We start from the raw sequence: 17,684 nt of genomic DNA on the forward strand, positions 1-17,684 counted from the left end.
AACTCAGCAAGGTTTTTTAAAAAAATTGTGTAAGGATAAGAGAGTCAAATACATATCTTTGTTGCACTATTGCACCTCGCGATGCCTCTTGCTTTTCTTATGTTTAAATTACTGCAGGAAGTGCACTCTTTCTTACAAAGAAAAAATAATGATTATGCCAAAAACTTCCTCAACAAGTGGCGTGGTGTCGTCGTCATTCTCAAAGCAACAATAAACATATAGTATTCATAAAAACAGTAATACATTTGTATGAACTTATGCTCAAAAATGGCATTTAATATCCTCAGAAAATAATAGAAAGGGATTAACAGACTAACGGTTAATGGCCATGCACTTAGGTCTTAGGGTATAATATAGCATACTCGATCAAACAATTTATTGTGAACCGAAACGTCCTTACTCATTTTTGAAACTGCACTGAGCTGTCAATAGTGCTGGCTAAGCACTTTTGTTTGCAATATCAGTGTTGTCAGATGGCGGAGAAGATCCCGAAAAACAGTCATTTTAGGTATAGGGTGGGATTGCGAGAGTTTTTTTAAATGAGTCGAATTCGGAATTTTTAGTATTATATGTATTATTTATTATTTCTTAAAAATTTACCAGTTATGATGTTACTGTGGTATCAATTTTCACTTACAGATTTTTAAAGTTATATATACTTTTTATATTAATAACTTTTCTCCTTTGACTGTTTATATAGAGCAATTCTGCATTACAATATTGCAGCGGCGGTTCCTCTATATGAGCACAGGAGCACGTGAACACCTTAAAAACCAATAATAATCATACGTATTACTGTATTAATATTATTACCGGTACATCTATTACTTTCCAATGCGCAATGATGTTCCTACATTTTTAGTCTCGAGAGAATGTCCTGTTCATGAGTCGTGTGTCTTTAAATCTCCATTGGACTGGAAGGAACTTAGAATATTGGACTGGTTGACAGCAGTTCGCACAATTTTTCTCTAGCGGTGTGGAATAGCCTGAGGCGAGAATATTTTCTGGTTTGTTACAATGATTACAATAGCTCTGGCTCGCACAAGTCTTAACGTGCTAGTGACAGAGAAAGAGAGATGCTCCATCTCTTTTGGGTCTGGCATCCTGTTCCTTTCTCCCTCTTTCCTCGTTTTCTCTCTTTACTTTTTCTTTTCAAAATACCATTATGCGCGGGGGCTGATTCTGTTGTCTTTTGTTCAGCAAAGTAAGGAAAATACAAGCTGCATTGATGCGTATTGAGAGTTGAAACAGTAACATTTCAAGTTTGGAAACGGACGTGTGTGAAATTGTGAGTGTGTGGAATTAAAAGAGGATTAAAACATTCCTCCGTAACACCATGGCAGAAGACCGATTAAGTACATTGGCTATGTTAGCAGTGGAAAAAAACTTGTTAACATGATTAGGGACTTCAATAATAAAGTTATTGATAAGTTTGCATCTTTCAAAACTAGGAGCATGGAACTTCTCTACAAATAAATCTAGATCTTCAACACCATCTACAACAGCAATGAAAATTAGTCCTATGAATTAATTTTACTCTACTTTTGTTTAATGGTTTTAATTTTGGTGCATGAATATTAGAACATCTCTGACGTGTGATTCAGCTATACGAGAATATATCAGTGTGTTTATTACTCATATTTTTTGTGAACACCCATTCAAGAAAGGCACGAGCCGCCACTGCAATAATGTATCATCTATCAAGACATTTAGTACCGTACGTGTACAAGAATGGATATCGTATTAAAGCTTAGGTACAATAATACATCTTACTGTCTACTCATGTCTTCAATTAAGGATCACATTACATTTGAATTTTTATTACAATTCAACCTAAGAAATTGTCTCTCTGTGTCATTTCATAATTAAAATCATTAAAAAACATAGGTAACGAGAAAGAACCATTTTGTGAATAATTTATTGAACATTCAATATGTTCACTGTGAAAGACGGAAATCAAAATAATACTTAAGGTGGTCTTACAATGTTTGTGCAGACTTGTCATCCACAATGAAAAGCAATAAAGTAAAAAAAAAAAAGACGAATGCTTTTGTTAATGTTTATTTTGTCTCCACTGTAACATAAGAGAAAAGTTAAATGCAAATATCTGTTTATTTGGTGTATTGTTGCATTATTTCTCAAAGACGCATTGATTTAACAATTCAAAACAGTCTAAGGCCCTTATTTTTATACAGTAGATATATAAGTATAGTAGAGGGATGAGAATTCTTATGCCAGGATGTGACTTCCTACACATTTCAGAGGGAATCTAGGTTCAAAAATTCTGACAACACTGCAATAAGTGATCGTAGCCTGGAAGGTTGATCAGTTGGTATGTGATTTAATGATTGCACTGATTAGTTAGTTATTGAAGAATGAGTGATCGTAGAGTTAAATTAAGTGGTGCACAGTCCAAAAGAAATCAATAAAAAGAAAGAGGTGTTCGGAACAATATTGTTGTTTAATCAACTGTCCGAAGACAGGTCTGAACTTCACCAGTGATAACAATATGGCACCATTTATGAGGCAATTAGGCCAGGAGATAATGGGGCAGGGTGGCCAGTTCCTTTCCTACCTCCATTGCATACATAACTACATATTACACTAATCAGATTTCAGATGTATACAAACAATATTGTTCTTCCTCTGACACATATCGTCAAGTGAGATGTATTGCCTGATAAATAGATGTACATATCAGCCAGAACCTCAATGAATCAATTAAATTCCAAAACGAATTATTTTTTAAGAAATCCAATTTGAAAAGTTCTGCCCAACGACCTGGTGCTTCTATATCTACTGCTTCTGACGTAGTGATTCAAAACATACAGATATAGTAGTCAGCACAATTCTTTGCTATAGGTTCACAACTGGCAAATGGGAGATTACTATACCTTACCGCTGCGCTGGAGGCGGAGTCGGAGTTTCCCTCCATTAATCTGAACCATTGTCGCTACTGATTGAAAAGTCATCTAATGCATCACTGCTATCAGTTAAACGTTCTCCTAACGAAATTATTCTGTCAGTTTCACTGTCTATTACATTAGCACTAGAAAAATATTGTTCTTTGTTATTTTTAACGTGTTAAACACATCTGAATGGGTATTTGTTAAAAGGGCAGATGTCACTTTCTTTTTTTTTTTTTTTCATTGATTATGAATCTAGAAGGGTAGATGCACGATTCTATGTTAAAAGGACAGCAATATCTCAGTTATTATAAATTTAAAATGCTGTCATTGTCTTGGCATTTTGTTAAAAGGTAAGATGTCCTGGACATTTGCCTTTTTAACAAGTAATTAGTTGTATGGTTGAGTTGGTAGTACATGTTATAGAGTGGATGCAGGTGGCTTCTTCGGCTGATCATTTGCAGACACCATGTCAGATACAATTTTTTTTTGTCTCGGGAAAAGAGTGCCACATGTAAACATTTTATTTCGAGTAATTCTACATTGTCTTTGTAGACCTATTGGAAATAATTTATATTTCGATTGCAATAACTTGTTAAGCACAGTGATAGTTGTTTTACTCGTTATAAAGACATAAAGAGAAATTATGGGAAACTGTAAAAAAAATCGATTGAAAAGTATGTGTTGTATGCGTTTCTGATATCTAATGAAGTCTGTTGATTTTTGTTGAATTATTTACAAAATTATGTGCCTGCTCATATTGAAGAAGTCCGATTGTTCAGCAACAACTGTGCTGGACAGAATGAAAATCACCCTCGTTCCAGGCTGCTCCTAGTATTAACTGATGCATTAGGGGGCCTTAGTTTTCTCCCTTGCGATCATGATTTCAGCATAGTGAAGAGGAGGTAAAGAAAGATCGAATTTACACTGCACACCAGTTAACTGAACTAATAATAGAAAGTAGCACCCCATAAAAAAATTCACTGTGAAAGAAGTAGATAGTTTCACTGAAATTTTAAACTTTAAAGACTCGTGGACCTAGTACTATTAGAGAACAGTTTTCTCTTTTGAAAGTTCATCGAAATGGAGGGATGAGAGGGTCCATTTTTGCATAACTTCACTGCATCACTTCAAATATGGTTCAGATACTCCAGGCTATATTACGGCATTTGCATTCATCAGTGTTCTAGTCGAACATGCCTTCAATGTTGGCGTACAACAACAAGTTGAACTACCTAAGAATGTACGCTATCCTCCTGGTAAAGTGCCCTTAAAAAAAAAAAAAAAAAAAAAAGTAGACCACCTTCAAAAAATTATTCACTATGTGGAAGGTATTCACTGGGAATTTTATATAGACTTCTGAAGAGTTCTGTTATAAGTGAGAAAACAGCTGCTAGAAATCTTGCTGAAGATTATAGACATTGAGGAAATATGTGTAATCTTTAAGCATTTAACAGAGAGATATTGTTGTAAAAACTTTACAAAACCAATAAATAAGTATTTTAAATTGATGTTATTGTTACAAAAACTTTAGAAAACAAATAAATGGGTATTTGAAATTGATGTCTGTTGTAATTTTTTTCAACATTTGTTAAAAAGGCAGAAATCCGGATGTTTTAAAGTGTAACTGAAGTGCCAATTTGTTGAATTTAATAGATTTAACCTTTAGAAGCCATGTATCCATTATAGTGGCCAGCTAGTTTTATGGTCATGACGTGATATAAACATTTTAGTCTGTCCCTTTAAGTAAATGAAACCAATAAAAACAATAAATGCTTATTTTTAAAGCATAGTTGGGTTTTGAAAATAAATAATGTTTATGTATATGCTACTTGATGGACCCCGAGCAGTCAGACATAAACTTACCAAGTGATGATAGCGTGTTGACTCAGTCTAATAACATGGGTTTTTTTTTTTTTCAACATAAAGTAAAATCTATTTAGATGATTTCATACACTGCAACTACCCACTTATCTCTTCAAGAAGAAAAGTTTATCGCTGATCGATTTTCTACTTCAGAAACATATTTTTCCACACTACAGTAGAATAAAATAAACCTCAATTAAGAAATCTTACATTTGTTATATAGCTGTGACTCATACATCTTAAAAATCTGCAAACAATACTCTTCAACGTGGTTTTTTTTCTTATTAGAATCTGACTACTACCTTTTGAGTTATTAAAAATGCTTCATTGAAAGTCTATGTAAGTAACGCCTTCTTCCGTTATTGGTCGACAATTAGAAAGGAGGAGGTGAATAGTATTGTGTCACTCTTAAGATCGACGCATGCTGTTGTACCTCTTTAGTAAATAATAGTGACATTTCATTTTCCCGGATAAGTGCAATGTAGTGAAAGTTACTTAAAAATAATTTATCAAAAATATTATTTAACTGTTATTTTAAAAACTTATTTGTATAGTCATGTAAAAAATTTTTTTAAACATTTTTAAGTTGAGCTGTATGACTAAATTTTTCATAAATTTTTTCAGGAGCAGAATCCCTCTGTTTGAAACTGAGCACACATGATTTATGACTGCTAGAATTGTCGAAGTAAGATCCTGTTGTCTGTTTGCATAGAAATTAATCAATTAAAGATTGGAGCGGCAAAATATAAACTGCCACGGGCAACAGAATATCTAAATATGGTCCTGATTATGGAGAAGAAAAATGAATGAAGACGGCAGTAAAACCACCAATTAGAACTCGTAGTATTACTATGAAGAAAATTATAATAAAGATGTATATAGTAACAAAAATTTGATCATTCCAATTATGATTGTGCCTCCTCATTGCAGTAGTTTTTGATCTCCAATAAGTTGATTTCTCTGGCAACATAAAATCTGTTTTTGAAGATGTTATTAACTCAGGTTATCAACTGGTGTGAACAATACTATCAAAAAAATAAGATCGACAGACAGATTCGCATAGATTCGGGTCCAAACTCCGTCTGAATTGACTTCTGTAGAAGGATATATTATTGAGCTATCTTGCGACAATACATTACGACAAAATTTGGCAGCATGGGACTGAGTTTTGGATATCATTAAAATATTACTACTTGCTACTAAATGGTAAAACTCAACGAATCTTCATCCTATTTGCGACGTCATATTTATGCAAAGCTGGATTTTCGGTGGTCTCTCTGATAAAAGAAAAAAACAAGTATACAAAAATCATTGTGGAATAGGAAATGAGTGTGGCTGTAGCCAGTTTGATTCCAAGATTTGAGATGATTGAACAACATGCTCATCCATCCTACCATACTACTAATTACCAGTAGCAGTACTATTTATTTATGCAGTGATATGATTGTCTAAAATATGTCCTTATTTAATACTCTTTACATAAATTGTTTGTGAAGTTGAAAAACGTGTTTAATTTATTTTTCAACTTAACCAACCTAACCACACCAATTGCACACTGTAACCATTAGTAGACCCATGTTCTGAACTGGGTGCCATGGGAAAATCCTGATACACTAGATGTGTCTTGAACCGGAAAAGTTTGGGAACCACTGGTCTACAGCAACCACCATCATTGTAGACTACGATGCTTGCCAATTTCATTCACAAGATGTCCAGTTGTTTCCAATGCCAGTATTGTGTTCCTGTCTGGACGATCACAAATACCAAATTCCCTCTGGTACAGTGGCGTATGCTGAACCTGGAGTATAGGTGTTCTGTTAAAAATATATAATTGGTCTATAGTCGCATGAGTTTAGTAGAAATTTCAAATTCATAACTACTCTTGCTACGTGAGTAAATAAACCATCTGCTGTTCTATCAACACTCACATCTACAAGACCTTTCATAGACATAGCGGAGAACTGTAGATAGTTGAGATTTGTTCTCAATATCAGAAGTCATCAAGTATTATAGCTACAAATGAAACTGAGTTAATTTCATTTTTTATTTCTTCTTTTTCTACATCAGTAATAGCTTTTATGGTATCATTTTGAATCAATGGAGAAGTTCCTGGAAACGCTGTGGAAGAATTTAGATGGTTTTCTAAAAGTAAACCATGTTTTTTAACACATTCAAAAATTCTAAAACATTTCCTTTGTTCAAAGAACTATCTGATTCATCATGTTCCTGTAGAGGGGAGCTCTTGGTTAGCTAGAATACAAATAGCGTCAATGATTCGTATTAATACATCTCTATTTTTCTTTACCCCTTCGTTGTATTTATTGGTATCAGTTCTTCATTGATCTTCAAGTAAAGTATCAATTCACTTGAATAATTTCAAGGGAAAATTGTTCCAGGGCTGGGTATCGATCTCAGGACACTTTGCTTAGCGCAGAAACGCTCTACCGACTGAGCTACCCCAGGAACCATACACGACACCGTCAAAATTCTTCCTTTTATATCCACACAAAGCCACCGGCGTAGCTCTGTCGGTTAAGGCACTTGCCTGCTGATCTGGAGTTGCGCTTGGGCGTGGGTTCGATTCCCGCTTGGGCTGATTACCTGGTTGGGTTTTTTCCGAGATTTTCCCCAACTGTAAGGCAAATGTCAGGTAATCTATGGCGAATCCTCGGCCTCATCTCGCCAAATATCATCTCACTATCACCAATTCTATCGACGTTAAATAACCTCGTAATTGATACAGCGTCGTTAAATAACCAAGTATCCACACAACTCATCCCCATTTAAGTTGTGTGGATATAAAGAGAAGAATTGTGACGGTGTCGTGTATGGTTCCTGGGGTAGCTCGATACCCGGCCCCGGAACAATTTTTCCCTTGAAATTATTCAAGCCTGCTTCACAGGAAGCTTCTACCTGAAAGTTAGATTTGCATATCAATCCACTGTTTGCCGAAAAGTTTTGATTTCAGGAAACGTACATGAGTTTGAGATTTTGAATGTTTGCTGTGCACTACACAAGTGATTTAACTCAGCAAATCCATACTTACTCCAAACCTTATTTTTGTTAGAAAACAATAAGCATGGCCAGCAAAATAACCTGTTTGAAATTTCACAATCCACTAACCATTCTACATTTTCATATTGTGAAGTAGAAAAATGTCTAGTGTATTGTCCGCTTTTTGTTTTATATTGTTGCACTGAATTCGGAAGTGGCGGGGAAGGTCTACCCTTATTCACTATATGTAATTATTTCACTTCTAGTGGGCAAGAAAAGAATAATTTTTGCAAAAGATATTTTACAGTATACATTTCCAAGTGCTATTATCATTAAATAAGTAATTTAAATTGTTCACCTGCGTTAGCACACAGCTATGAACCCTAATAAAACCTAAACACAGTAAATTCATTCACACAAGCAAATACACACGTCAAACACAATATTTTAAAGGCTACAATTGACAAGTTGAGCTGCCTGTATACAGGACGACTTGTGAGCTTGAGAGAAGCAAGTATCCCCACCACTCCACCGTGCGCACGCAGAGAATTATAGCAGTAACTCTCAACCGAGGGTGTTCTTTTGTACGGGCTGGACAACCAGACCAGACCTCATTCCACTTCGTCAGGCAGAGCGTACGTTATAAAACGAAAGCCGTTCTGGAGATGGTGTGCACATTCAACCAGCCGGCATTTAAAATATTTAAATGGTAATAAATTAAAATTAGTCTTGAACTGTATACGTCAACTTCCAATGAGATTACCACGCAGTTAAATTGTGATAAATTAAAATTATTGTTGCATTATATAAAACAACTTAAAATAAAAAAAAATGAGATTACCGAATATACAGTGTGTCCAGCGCACACCTTGAACATCCTCAATATACGCCCCTGCTCTGGTATGCCCCTTATTAAAATAACTTTCGAGGAAAAATCAATAAAATAAACTCACTTTTCTAATTTAATCATTCTCTATTCTACATTCTGCTCAAACGATCGACTGAAAATATAGGAATTTGGCTGCTGTTGCACTGCTTGTTAGAGACTTCCTATAATTATTATGACTGCCAAGATTTCGTAGTGGATAACTTGCATTATTTATTCTAAATTTATGAATCCTCTGCCCTTTGTCATTAACTATAGCCAAAACAAAAAAAAAAAAAAAACCGCGAATTCTATCACCGTTAGCAGTGCGGAAGCTGAAGGAGGCTTTACCTGTAATGCAATGAATGATTGTCACTTCTAGAAGTAGTAAAGCTTACAGTCTTATTGTCACTTGTGAAAGAATTAATCTAAACTTACAGTCTCCCACATTAATGACTATTAAAATTAAATAATGGGACGCGATCCTGCTTCTGCTATTCTGGTTGAGAAATCATCGCCTCGCTACTGACACTCGTGAGCTGAACCCATCAGTGAACGAAATGGCAGTTTGCAACCTATTTTAAAAGCAAATATTATTATTATTATTATTATTATTATTATTATTATTATTGTTGTTGTAAAGTAACCATTACTTCCTCCTTCCCCTACTTCGTATGTCTCTGTTGGCTGCCCCTTTATTAAACTATTGCCATCACACCTTTGCCTTTGCGTAGCTATGACAGAGTTTGTTATCCAATAGTTTTTCACAAGAAACATCTCTTACTGTAGTGTTTACTGCATATTCAATGACATCGAAAATGAACGATACAGCCATTTGCAAGTTGCGAAATAGTTGCGCTGTCCCGTGATACCTACTCCAAAAGCTCCCGTATGATACATGAATGAAATTCCAAGAACTCCCGCGCAATTTTAAAGGAAAATGAAACATTGTGATGCATTTCTGTTCATTTAATGAATGAATAAAGAAAATCACGAGTGTCATACGAATCACACTGTTTTTTCTGGGATTTTCCATCAACTCATTAAAGAGCAAATGCTGGGTAACTTTCGGTGCTAGACTATAGACTCATTTCGCTCGTATTATCACCTTAATTTCACTCAGACGCTAGATAACCATCGCAGTTGATGGAGCGTCGTAAAATAAACCAATCAAAAAATAAAACAAATGTACACTATACCTTGCAGATAGGCGCATACAGGTCAACAAAATTCTGATCTTGCATCGTTTACGTTGAATCTCTGATATAAAAAGGAGTGTCGGTAGTTAAATGTAAACCAGCGATTAAAATTAGTTTATTTTGTAAATTCATGACCCAAGGGTGGCATAAGGAGGTCATGAATTGTTGTTATTGGGCAAGATAACGCCGAGCTTCCACATATGTGAGATCGCCCATGTAGTGTTAAAACACAATCCTTTATCTCACTATTATGGAATTAGCATTAACGAGGTTTGGTGTAATTGGTCAACAATTAGAAAATTGGAATTGAAATAATTTTTGTAATTTTTTAATGTTAGAAACGTATTCATATCCATATTTTATTTAGTCGCTGAGTATGACAAAATAATAGTACAGTACAATTTGTCAAATAAAAGGTAACATCACTAGACTGTAGTAACCTAAGATGGAATACTTACATACGTTTGTACAGCACAAGTTATGGTACATGCTGCGTAAATTTTAAACAATATTGGCTGTTTATTATAATTTCTATATTGTTTATATTAACTTCGCCGCAATTTCATAACAAACCAATATTTCGCTTACTTTTATTAAATTTTGCTGTATACATCAAATTTCGTGTTTTTGCGCTACTTAACTCTCTCCCCTTTTGACATCTAGTGATAAAATTGAAAATGATGATTCTGAAACACCATTCCCGGGCATTTCCCTTATCGCGACATGCGAAATGATCATGTCCGAATGCCCCTTTAGGCGGAAATACAGTAGACTAATAGTAACATGACCTGATCATATTAGGTAATTTGCAAGCAAAATTCAAGGTAGGCCTATCTACAAATAAAATAAATATTATTAGTATACTGTACATGTCACATGACAGGACACTCCGTTTGATTTATTATGCAATAGTACTTTATATGTTTTGTGGGAACATGCTAACAATACTCGGTGTTCTTTCTACTCCATTGTTATCGATTGTCATTCTGAGAGGTAACAGGTTTGGACTTGTATAGCTACAAGCATGCACTTGCCTACGCTAGTACGGGTATATATATTAGCTGTGTCTGCTCCATGACCAGTACGACTCGCGGTATGGCATTGAATCAAGTTCAGAACGAAAGTGGTATCAGCTTTCCCGAAAACAGTATGAAGCACAGATTTTGTTACGACGTGTGCGAAACTTGGGATAAAGGTGGAAGAAACTACATATTTATTAGATGTGATTATATTATCAGGAAGAAGCTGGTAAGACATTATATTATTAATTGTATTTGAAATTATCAAGTACTTTGTAGGAATTGAAGCTTTTAGGCCTATGTCCAATCCAAATTATACGTATTTAAAAATTATAGTACCGGTGACAGCAGTTTGCCAAGACGTACTGCCTTAGAAATAAATACAAGCGCTTTCAAAACTTATCTAACTATAACGTTAAGAAACCACTCTAAAGAATAGTTTGGTCTTTATAATGTCCTCAGAAATTATAATTAATCGATAAACTGTTTTAGGTTCCCCCTATTTTATTTTGTAATAACTATTTGTACTTTAACCCCAGATCATACTGTATTCTATGATCTAGACTTTAACTATTATCCTTTAATTTGCTGTCAATATTGAAGTTTTAATTCATGATAATAGTTTCGAGAACTAAATTTCAAAATACTGGAGAAAAACTGTGGGTCCTTGCAAAATAAAAATCTTAATTGCTGTTATAAGTTTATTGCACCTTCTTAATCGCGCACACGAAATGTTCGTTTAAAGTGCAGCAATGCGATGAAGCACGGCACTGAAAAGAATACAATGTTTGTAATGCAGCAGCGTTAGCACTTACAGAAGATAGGTAATTAACATTTATATTAGACAAGACGTCATCTTGATAAGTGTGTATTTTGATATATTGTAATATTTCCACTATCAAAGTTCAAAGAGGACCATAAGGTTCATACCCGCTAGAGGAACAGCTGATCAGTACAGCTGGCTTGTAATCGATAACTGCATTATCATTGGTCAAAACTCCGTACCAATTTGACGTCATGTGCATGTTTGACGTCACAATTTACAATTGGCGCGAAATATAATACGATTGACATTGAACTCTTGCACGTTGCATTTCAGCATCAAGATGAGATTTTTATACGTTCGATCTCAGCTAGACTTACAAAGAATGCTTAATATCAGCATTTTAGTATGCCGAATTTATTTAGTATAATATTTAATCGTAAGAAATCACAAAAATTTTGACAATTTTAATAGGAAGTTCCTAACGTGATTATGGGCGAACTCGTGTGGGGGCTCGACGTTATCTTGCCCTATAACAATTCATGACCCGTGGTGACGTAAGGAGTCATGAAGTGTTACTGGGCAAGATAATGCCGAATCTCTACATATGTAAGTTCGCCCACGCAGTGTCACAACCTTATATCCCTGACCATAGGTGCCGACTATATGGATGCTCAGCACCCATTACACTTTTGAGCAAAAATTAATTTCGATTTCGATTTTAACTTTGGTGCCATGTTGGAGTGAAAAAATAATTTTCATTGATTATGTAATGTGGGCTTTACAAAAAAAAAAATTAAAAAATATGCATAGTTATTGATCAAGGGAGATTAACTATCCTATCGCCAATGCTCCAATTTTAATTTGCTTATTTAATGACCCATTATCTTTGGAAGTACTGAAGATATGGTGAAATTTTTATAGGATAATTATACAAGGTTTGTAAGAAAACTGATCCAGATTTGTTAAGAAATACAATTTATAAAAAAAAAATTGAATTTTTACAATATTGTTGATTTTTTTAATTTTTTACGCAAATGCCCAATTTTCTCAGGTACTATAAATGATAGAAGGGTGAAATTTTAAACACACGTTGACAACATAATAATAAAATTGACGCACATTAAGAGATATATGTCTATTAGTTTGATCCGAAAAAAGTATTCTGCGTAAAAAATAAAATAAAATTCGAACATTATATTTTTTTAAATCATATTATTTCTTACAACTTGTATTTTTTTTTATAAATCTGCGTCCGTTTGCTTAGAAACCTTGTACTTTTTATCCTGAAAAAACTTCAGTACGAAATCTTCAGCAGTGCCTGACATAATTAATCATTAAATAAGAAAATTTACGGTAACATTGGTGGTATAGTGTAATTAATCTCCCCTTCACCACAGTGTATGGTAGCATTCATTAATATTCTCAGTCGAAATCGATATTGATTTGTATCATTATGGTATTAGTCTTACCGATTGCTCTAGAAACTAATCCAAAATGTGCAACTTTTTCTATTGTGGACCAAAGATCAATAAAGGTGTTTGTTACAGAGAGGGTTTGTTCTTGGTATAATGCTGTTAAACGATTTAAAGTGCACTGAAGGACCTTCTTAGGTCATGAGTCACAATATGTTCCTTTGTTGAAAAATGAGTTAATATTGCAGCTTCTATATGCAGTAGTAGGAAGTATAGGCTAGGTGGTAAGAATTTACTTTTATTGATTTATATCAGTTTCAAAGTCTGAGCACCCATTGAAAAAATTAAAAGTCGGCGCCTATGTGTCTCACAGTAGGCCTACACATATATATAGTACGCAACATTTTATCTTCACCTGCTCGCAGATGTAGAGTGAATGCAGCAGTGCACAGAGCAGCTGCACATATGCGAGAAGAGGAAGATAAAATGTTTGCACTGTATTATGTTTTTTCTGAAATACGAATGCGAATATACACAAAAAAAAAATGCTGAAATATCCACTACAAACGTGCAATTATAGTTAATCAGTTAATATAATTCTAAGTCGATAGATGCCATTTTCCTTATTAGTCTACCTGCTGATGCAATGTAAGCATAATGCATGTGGTAAATCTGAAATTTTCCTCAATGTAAATGTATTATTACTGGTACAGTTAATATACAGTAGTTCTAATTCGATAGACGCCATGGCCTGGTACAGTATGTATTGAAAGTGAATTTGACGTTTTCCTCAATGACATTTCTAGTCTCTTGGAAAAGAATGTTTTATACTGTCTTTCAACATTTCACCAGTAGGATTACATGACATTTCCATACAATGAATTAGATAATATTTTTAACAAATAAAATTATTTGCTACGAAACAACGCACAAATCAGATCTGAGTGTAATTCATTACGAATTTAAATATTTGAGGCTATCAAGTGCAAAACTCACCTTATCCAAAATTTAAAAAAAATGAGTTACGTGTGGGATGTTGTACTTCTTGCAGCTCCCTATCTACTGATATAGTCGGTTGTGCAAATCTTTCTAATTCCTCTTCCATAGAGATCATAAAACTACTATCAAATGCAAAACTATCCATATCCATAAAGGTTTTTCCTGTTTTCTGACAAATCACTTTACCTGGATATGGCGAGTTTTGCATTTGATGCCTCATTTATCAAATAATCATTATTTTTCTTTGTTTTCTTAATAAATCTGAACTTTGAAGGCAAAGGAATGTCATTAAAGGTAAAAAGATACAAAATAACGTTATTGACCAAGATATAATAATAATTTTCAAAGAATATCACTTTGGCTTATGTTTCAGAATGGTATGTACAACCATGCATTTTGCATAAAAATTCGAGTCCTGTTAAAATGAAATTTTAAACACAAAAATAAAAGAAAGAAATAATAGCCTGTAACTTAATAAATAATTTAATAAAATTAAGAGTGGCACACATGCACACACATACATGCATGTGTTTATGCTTTATTTCTTGCCATATTGTGATATGATGGTTTTTATTGATTTTAAATATTATTCCACGTCTGTAACCTATAAATTATATGAAGTGATGCGAAATTTCCTATTAGTAATACATAATGGAAATGAGCTATTAGCCTACATACCAGTAATAAATGTTATGTAAAACAATGTCAGTTAATGAATTTGAAGCTTATTAGATTTCTAAGACTTTTGATTTAATCTTTTCAAGCCATATTCAAAGGATGAGACATCAGAATCCAATACCGGTACTACAGACTTGAGCTATCAGGAATTAAATTGCAGACAAGTGTCTGTTTCTGACGGATCAGATACAGTATCTTTTACACAACGGAGTACTGTAAACAGTATTACTAGAAGATCTTCACGCATTGCTGTATATAGAAAAAATGAAATACAGAATTCCTCTATAATACCTTTGACAAATACTAAACGAGCAGCTAGAGATTCAGTCCGTACTATCGGCACAGAAACATCAAGGCTTTGCAGCTACAGTACATTTCAGGGTAGGTTCTGAAAGAATGTTATTAATTAATTTATGATAGTCATGTCTTTAATAGTCTTCTTATTGCTTTAAAATTAACCTCGCATTTACTTTGTCAAACTATTCATATCGGTATCTTATAAATTAATTTTCAGATGAACAGCTCATATGTACCAGTAGTCTGTCTAATATTACAACTGTAAGAAGAAGTCTGAGAATATCGAGAATGAGAAAAGATGATGCAGGTATGTAAATTTTCACGACCAAATATATGCTATGGAACTTCTAATAGTCATAATCAGAAAATGTATGTATTACCACCACCAAGATTCAAGTTTCCCACTCCCTCCATCTTTCTTTCACCATCTTCCTCGTTCTCTTTCTTCCAAAGCACTATTCCTATGACCTTTTGGAGGACAGTTTGTAGTACCTACAAAGAAATTGCATACATTTTTATGATATTATTGATGGACTGAGAAACGGGATAGTAAAAACAGGTTGCATTATTGTTACTTAATGGATTAACAAATACAAGTAATTTTAATACAGGGTATGTCACTATTTTAAACATTACCGTTAGGTACTGGTACCGGCTGAAGTTGCATTTCTGACAACAGTTGTGCTTGATTAAAATGCAAGGAAAAGTAACACATAATTAGAGAAATGGAATTCAGCAGATTTTCGAGATTTAATAACGGAAGAATCCTATATCTTATATCAATTTTAAGACATAGGGTGCAGTTACATAGTTCAATTTGCCGTGTTTATGCATGCAATCTGGGGAGAATATTGAAAGAATCAAGTTGAAAATGAACGTTCAATTAAGATGCATGCAGATTTTGTGTCTATATGGTGCACCATGTTGAACATCATCTTTACTATGTGTGTGTGTATGTATATATGTATGTATGTACACATGTATATATATATATATATACGGTATATATATATATATATATATATATATATATATTAAACACCAATCCAATACTTAGGCCTGCTTGATTCTCAAAATTGTGGTTGTACACTCTATAGGCACTTGTATTTGCAGTAATTTTCAATAAAACGAATCGTACTTGCAGCCATTTCCAGTTTAAAAGGTCCACCATCCCTACACAAAAGAATTTTCAGTTTATTCACGGCTACCTAAAACAATCAGCTGCTCACTACATGCTGCTGTTGAACGAAATAATGCACAAGGTACCCCACCAGCGCTGGATAGCTTTCACTTGCTGTATGTGCTCTCATTTTCAGTGGAAAAAAGCATGCACAATTATTGAATGCTTAAAGTTGAAAGAAAAGTTGAACTGTGTAGATGCACTTTTACTTCTACACATTCCATATTATATTCGTATATCATACATAAGGTGCATCTATATGGTTCAACTTTTCTTTCAATTTGACACATTCAAGCAATACATGCTAGATTGAACGAAACACATTCAATTGTGAGAATACATGCAGCAATTAAAAGCTATCCATCGTCGTGGGTATCTTGTACCTTATTTCTTTCAACAGTAGCATTTAGCGAGCAGCTGATTGTTCTAGGAGGCCGCGAATGAACTGAAAATTCTTTTGTTTGGTAATGGTGGACTGTTTTAGCTGAAAATGGCGGCAAGTACAATAAACTTTATTGAAGATTATAACAAATACTGGTGTCTATGGAGTGTGCAACCACAATTTTGAGAATCAAGTAGGCCTAAGTATTGGATTGATTTTTATTATTAAGTAATTAATATGGTACGTAGTGAAGATGACGTTCAACATGGCACACCATGTAGACACGAAATCTGCATGCATCTTAATTTCAACTTGTTTCTTCCAATATTTTCCCCAGATTGAATGCGTGCACGCATGGAAAATTGAACCATGTACACTACCAATCAAAAATTTTCGATCAGCTATGAAAACAACTATATACTTTATTTCAATGTACAAACACATCAGAAAAACTAAACAGACCAACAAAATAAATATTTTCTCTCTCTAGCTTTATGATATGATAGAATGTTCAAAATGAAATCCCTGTTTTAACCACAAATCCATAGTTGTGATAGGTGATCGAAAACTTTTTACCGGTAGTGTAGATGTAGCTATAAGCATGTGAGGAAGAATAATGAAGTTTCTGAATAGGAGTCAGGTCAAAGTATTGACCTTCTGGCCTACTTCTCATGGTTCTTTGCTGTAATAATTGTGTTAAAAGAGTAAGAAAATGTATACCGGTACTTTACATTTAATGATTGGATGTTTACTAGGATACAGTTAACAAATGGTTGACAAATATATAACTAATTTCATAATAATTATCATAATCTGCTTCAAAGATTGGGTCCTTTTAGCTCATTCTATTGTCACTAATGTAAGGATTTTGAGCCAATACTAGACATTCACGAACAGCAGAACTTCTGGTCATGCGACCATTTAAAACGATGCATAAGAGACATAACCAGTCACTGTAAGAGAGAGATCAATATCTTTTTCTCTGCTTGGAATGGAATTTGGCTCAATTACTTTAGCTAGAAAAGCTACCAATAATTTAATTATTACAAAACAAATAAACCTAGGATGAGCCCAACTTAAAATGTCCGTGATAGAATATCAATTATGGCTAAATCAAACAC

The 17,684-nt window shown here is 34.0% G+C and overlaps 2 protein-coding genes across 5 annotated transcripts in view; both read left to right on the forward strand.

Moving 5' to 3' along the window:
- The window catches only part of LOC138704860 (kinesin-like protein KIF11-B), a 96,434-nt gene extending 90,916 nt beyond the window's left edge, over positions 1–5,518 (forward strand). The window contains exon 20 of the transcript XR_011333451.1: positions 5,397–5,518. The gene's annotated coding sequence lies outside the window, so the exon portion shown is untranslated. The remainder of the gene's footprint in view (positions 1–5,396) is intronic.
- A 4,734-nt stretch (positions 5,519–10,252) lies between these two features.
- Positions 10,253–17,684, forward strand: part of LOC138704861 (uncharacterized) — a 63,538-nt gene continuing 56,106 nt past the window's right edge. For 3 of the 4 annotated variants that reach the window (XR_011333453.1, XR_011333452.1, XM_069833198.1), the window contains exons 1-3: positions 10,267–11,078; positions 14,791–15,085; positions 15,219–15,308. Coding sequence is in view for 2 of the 4 variants with exons in the window: in XM_069833198.1 (XP_069689299.1) it covers positions 10,905–11,078; positions 14,791–15,085; positions 15,219–15,308 (559 nt within the window). In the remaining 2 variants the exon portion in view is untranslated. Of the gene's footprint in view, positions 11,079–14,790; positions 15,086–15,218; positions 15,309–17,684 lie in introns of all 4 variants that reach the window. The other variant, XM_069833197.1, reaches the window with a different exon arrangement.

The sequence above is a fragment of the Periplaneta americana genome, chromosome 8 (assembly GCF_040183065.1).
Source record: "Periplaneta americana isolate PAMFEO1 chromosome 8, P.americana_PAMFEO1_priV1, whole genome shotgun sequence".
Classification (NCBI taxonomy): domain Eukaryota; kingdom Metazoa; phylum Arthropoda; class Insecta; order Blattodea; family Blattidae; genus Periplaneta; species Periplaneta americana.